This window comes from Phytophthora parasitica, assembly GCF_000247585.1.
Source record: "Phytophthora parasitica INRA-310 unplaced genomic scaffold supercont2.12, whole genome shotgun sequence".
Lineage (NCBI taxonomy): Eukaryota > Oomycota > Peronosporomycetes > Peronosporales > Peronosporaceae > Phytophthora > Phytophthora nicotianae.
The window spans coordinates 1,165,430-1,170,630 of NW_008648998.1; the positions used below are offsets into that span (position 1 = coordinate 1,165,430).

The 5,201-nt window shown below is 48.8% G+C and overlaps 2 protein-coding genes across 2 annotated transcripts; one reads left to right on the forward strand and one right to left on the reverse strand.

Annotated features, from left to right (window-relative positions):
- The first annotated feature begins 863 nt into the window (after positions 1-863).
- On the forward strand, positions 864-2,109 carry PPTG_07664 (hypothetical protein). The gene has a single exon (XM_008901936.1). The coding sequence runs from the start codon at positions 1,150-1,152 to the stop codon at positions 1,885-1,887; it is 738 nt and encodes a 245-aa protein (XP_008900184.1). The 5' UTR covers positions 864-1,149; the 3' UTR covers positions 1,888-2,109.
- On the reverse strand, positions 1,969-3,877 carry PPTG_07665 (hypothetical protein). Its single transcript, XM_008901937.1, has one exon. The coding sequence runs from the start codon at positions 3,829-3,831 to the stop codon at positions 2,209-2,211; it is 1,623 nt and encodes a 540-aa protein (XP_008900185.1). The 5' UTR covers positions 3,832-3,877; the 3' UTR covers positions 1,969-2,208.
- Positions 3,878-5,201: the final 1,324 nt, after the last annotated feature.

Genomic DNA, 5,201 nt, shown 5'->3' on the forward strand with positions numbered 1-5,201 from the left:
GGGGGGTGCCGTCAAAGCAGGGCCGCTCAGTATTTGCATAAGTGGGCTTAGCCATGATCTCACCAGCGAACGGAGCCGTTGCACTCTCCAGTGCATTTTTTTTGTAATGCGGGTCTGGGGGTGCAACCCCCAATATACTTTAATAGAACGCTATCCATAATTGTGCTGTTTTGTGTGTGTTTGGCTCTATTTGAGCGACTGGGTTTGCAAATGCAGCATAACTTTTGATCGAATGCAGATTGTAGTTGCCACTTTTTCTTAAGCTTAGAATAAATATCTCGATACCACATCTGCTTGAACGGAATAGCTTTATAGAGCTTGCACTTTCAATAACTCGCATTGATAGCAATGGCTGGGCAAGGCTGAACTATGAGTTCCTCTAAGGTACATGTATGTTGGATTCCTTCATGAGTACTTTTCAGCACCAACATAGCGTTTCTCCTGTAAACGAAGAAATCACGGGAATAGATGAAACCTGAGCTGCACTTTTGTGCGGCTTGGCTCGCTTGTGCATTCAAGTTATGTCGATTCGATTAGATCAGGTGACAAGGATACATGTGTACGGACGCACGCACTCAGTCGAGCTACCATACTGCTCATTTCATTCTAGCGAAGGTAACAAGACTCTTGTCAAGAGGTAGTTGTACATGTAAGTAAAACCTGGGGTGGTATACCTACCGCAGGGTTCCTACAATTCAATGCTACTCGAAGATTCCTACCCTTACGACGCATGTACTTTGTTGCCGACGAATGAACCTTTGGTTAGTTTCAAATCCTTGTTCAGGTGCACGTATTGCCGGCTCTATCTCGACAATCGACTTTCTGATTTCTGGCAAATGTGGACTGGAGCATTCTTTGCCGGTCAAGTTGACTGGGACTTGCACAAATACTTCAAGTAACGAGACCGATCAGATCTAAGGTCTCCATTACAAAATGAGCAGACTGCTCTTTTGGTAATGGAGACCATGCTCAGCATTCCTATTCGAGCTTGCTGAGACGGTGACAGTGAGGATCATAGAGTTTGCTGCTCGTACATCTCGGATCTGCACGTTGGATACCGCAAAGAGCGATCGTTGCTATCCTTCTCACTTTTGAATCTGCCGCCTTCGAAGCACCAACCAATTCTCCAGTCGAAGACTTTCACTCAAGATGAACCTCCGCGCCTTCCTCGTCGCAGCCATCGCTTCGTTCGCCGCCGTCAACGCTAAAGTCAGTCGCGTTAACCACGACAAAGTGCAGCCGTTCGCCCAGCTGCAGCCGATCACTGACTCACAGAAGTCTGCTGTCAAGTACAAACCACAGCTCCACATCTCGTATGGATGCCACCCGTACCCTGCCGTTCAAGCCAATGGCTCGGCTAGTGGCGGTCTGGAGTGGTCTGGACCTGTTGATGGAGACTGCACGGGTTCGCCGTTGGGCTCGCAAGTGTACTCTCGTTCGGCCTGGTACAAGGAGAAGTGGGCTATCATGTACGCTTGGTACTTCCCTAAAGGCCGCTACGGTATAACAGGCCATCGTCACTATTGGGAGTACGCGATCGTATGGACAGACAGCGCCACCTCGACCAACTCGTCCATCCAGGGCGTGTCAATGTCCGCGGGTGTTGGTCACGCGAAGGCTACTCCCCCGATGCTCAAGTACGTTGACGGGTCGAGTATCAAACTCGACTCGTATTTCAGTTTTATGGGCAACAAGGCGGCGTTGCAGCTCACGAAGGAGCATGGTGAGACCCAGGACCTCATCACTTGGGACCAGTTGACAGTCGCTGCTCGCGATACACTGAACAGCGACGCACTTGACGGCAACGTGTGGCTCACGAACAAGGACGAAGTGCCATTCAAGGACGACATCTTCATGCAAAGACTGAAGAACGCCTTCCCTTTTTAGTTAGTGGAACGTCAAGGACAATGAATAATACAGCAGTGAACCCTGTTCGTACAAGTGAGTGCACTTCTTAGTATGCTGTTATACGGGTGTGCCGAAGATACTTTAATTGTTTGTGAAGTGGATGGACTCTTAACTGGTTCTGCTACATATCAAGGATAAAATTTAATCAGTTTAATAAGTGTTTTCTTAAACAAAGAAAATGTAGATGGAGTAATTCACTGCAATTGTTTTCTCTTTAAAGAGAAACAGTTTTTCATTCTTTCATAAGGAGTATTTCCAGTATCAAGGCACGTGAAGATTTATAAAGCTCACTCTCCACGCTTACGACTGGATCTTGGTGGCGTCAGATGCAGGAAGAATCACAGTTTGCATCGAGTGACCCGGCAGGTTCAGCGTGAAGGTTTTAGCGTCTGTCTGCTTCACACTCACGGTGACATCGGAATTGTCGCGGTTCAAGAACTGCAGCACCACGTTGTTGTCCGGCGTCACAAACGCGGTGCGGTGGAAATTGCTGAGAGTCTTCGTCTTGGGGAACTCGATGCGACGCGAGCCGGCGGGGACGAACTTGGAGAAGTGGCCCATCATGTAGAACATCGGCTGCTTGTAGAACTCAGAGCCGCTGACTTCGTCCACCAGAATAGGAGCGTCGACGAAGTTCTTGGCCCAGTTGGGGCCACCAGCGGTATCCAGTACCAAGTTCCAGTCGGTCCATCCAGTGACAAAGTTGTTGATGTCTTCGATGATGTCGTGGCCGTAGTTCTCCGCACGAGACCAGCTCTTGTCGGCGTCCGTTAGAGACGGACCCGAGCCTGTACCCAGCCAGCTCGGGAGGAATCCCTCGCACGCCTCGGTCGCAAGCATGAAAACATTCGGGAATTTATTGTGGAACGTCAACAGTTTGTCGAAGTCGCCGCCAATTCCAAAGAAAAAGAAGTCCAAGTTGCGGTACCAGTGGACACCCAGACCACTGATGTACTTGAGTGACTCAGGGTCTTCGAACGGAGCCAGTTCGTCCAGGATACCGGACTTCTGGTCATCGCCAGCGATGATCTTGAGGTCAGGGTGGTTCTTGGCCATAGTAGGACCAAGATCCAACTTGACAAAGTCTCGTTGCACCTCTGCGGACATGCGCAGCGACTGCCACGCCGACGTCTGAAGAATGGACTTAGTGGGCTCGTTCTGTACCGTCATAGCCCAGAAATCAATGCCCTCGGTCTTATACTCGTCGAAAAACTTGGAATAGTAGAGAGCCAACGACTTCCAGTACTCCTCACCGGGTTTGCCCTTGAGCGCACAGTTAATCGTCGTGTTCTCCGTCGTCATCCAAGCAGGAGGAGCCCACGAAGATGCAAATAATTTCACATCACGCGTCGAGGTCCGAAGAGCGCGTTGGATCAAATCGATCTTGTTCGACTTTCTATCCACATCAATAGAGAACTTCTCGTGGGCCAGATCTCCCGGGTTGTCATTGTACGAGTAGATACTCGTGGAAAAATCCGTGGAACCGATAGTAACACGACCCAGCGAGTACTCCAGTCCCTTGTCGGAGTAGTACTGGTCCAGTACCATCTGCTGCAAAGTGGACGACAGCTTGTACACGTTGATAGCCGCCGCGTCCGTGAAGGATCCTCCGAAGCCGAGTATCGTCTGGTACTGCGTCGAGACATCGATCGTGTACGTGGGGTTGCTTGCAGCTGTAGCGTCGACGTTCACCACCTTGTACGCAAAGCGATCGCCAGCCTTTGACGATGTGTACACACCAACTTGTCCTGGAGTCAAGCTCTTGTAGTCTTTGGAGACTGTGTCACATTGAGTTGCATTGCAGACGCAAACTCCCTTGAGGTTGGTCTGATACCTGTTCGACCAGCTACTGCAGGCGGCCGAAGCTTCCTGGGAGGCCAACAGGACGCCGGCCAGGGCACTCAGAAGGAATGGCCAAAGCATTTGAATACAATGAGTGAGGAGAAGTCGCCCAATTCGAAAGTGTCCGTTGAATAGAGAAAATTATCCTGCGTGGAGGAAACGCAGCGCTTGATGTTGGCGTCACGCCGTGATGCTGATAGCAACCGAGTCCTGATTATCTGATCTCTCGGTGCGTAGGATGGCCAAGATGTGTATAGCCGTCATGGAAGTGTCCGTCTGCACGACGATGTGGGATGTGTGTCATGCCCAGTTTCGAACAGCGAGGCGACTGTATCCACCGCGTTACCTGCAGACGAACAGCTAAAGGATACACAGGTCGTTGAACACCACAAGTTTGTCGATTAATTAATTTCTGCACGGATACACCATGTATCCTGTAAATGCCACGGGCACGCTGGGCGGCTCATTAGGCTGTCGCTGACAGGGACTCGCTGTTGGCTGACGATCTGGTCCATGACCTAAGAGTGTAAGAGTCTACCGTTGGCACAGTAATGCCAAGCTTCTCTCACAGACTGAGTCATAGTAACTCATTTGCACGTGGTTCAGCGCAATTGACCACCGCTATAATATCTCCGAATACCCTGTTATATCTGCTAGCCCAAAAAGTTATTGATCAATTAAATCAATCTCTTCGATTCGATTACCTTTCAGATCACTCTTCTCTCATATTAAGAGTAGTAGCATTGCCGTTGCACAGTATCCATGACGGGATGGCTTTGATCGCGTGAGCGAGCGAGCGTAATGGCTCAGATGCTTGAAGTGAATCGTTGTCAGCCAGCGTCTTAGAAGGAGCAATGTGGGTCAGTTTTTCAGCATGAAAGCTCAAGCCCATCAGTTCACGGTTCAGTGCTTGAATTTGTATTCTAGATAGTCTACCGATAACTGGTACAGTAGTTGGAGTTTAGAAGTTAGTCATCAGCCTACTAGTAGAATATCTCAATCAACTCGGTGGCGTTTATCTACTACTACCTGTGTATCATTCGAGTAGATGGTTACTGTCGGTCATTTGGCGGAGGCGCTAGAGGATGGTGATACTTCTTGAAAAAATGGGGAACAGAAGAAGAGGGTAAGAACCGAGTAAGATTCTAGTTCTTCTTTCATCGAGTAAATAAAGAATAAGCACTACGGAGTAGGACAAATAATAATTTTCTAAGAGATTTATCTGTCACGAGTTTACCATAATTTTATCTTCCAGGCAGAACGCTCATGCCAGGTGGGGGTTGAGCATTGCTGAAATATATGCTAGCGCGATACACGTGAGGAATACCAGAGTCAATTCAATCAATTACGTGCTGTAAAGTGAATATCTGTTCGTTTCGAAACATGGTTGTCATTTAGACTTCAAATATTAGATCGATCGCCAATTTCGACCGCCAAGTCATGAGTCAAAA

Excerpts from the sequence above, each read along its gene's own strand:
- PPTG_07664 (XM_008901936.1), top strand. The coding sequence starts at position 1,150 with ATGAACCTCCGCGCCTTCCTCGTCGCAGCCATCGCTTCGTTCGCCGCC.
- PPTG_07665 (XM_008901937.1), bottom strand. The coding sequence starts at position 3,831 with ATGCTTTGGCCATTCCTTCTGAGTGCCCTGGCCGGCGTCCTGTTGGCC.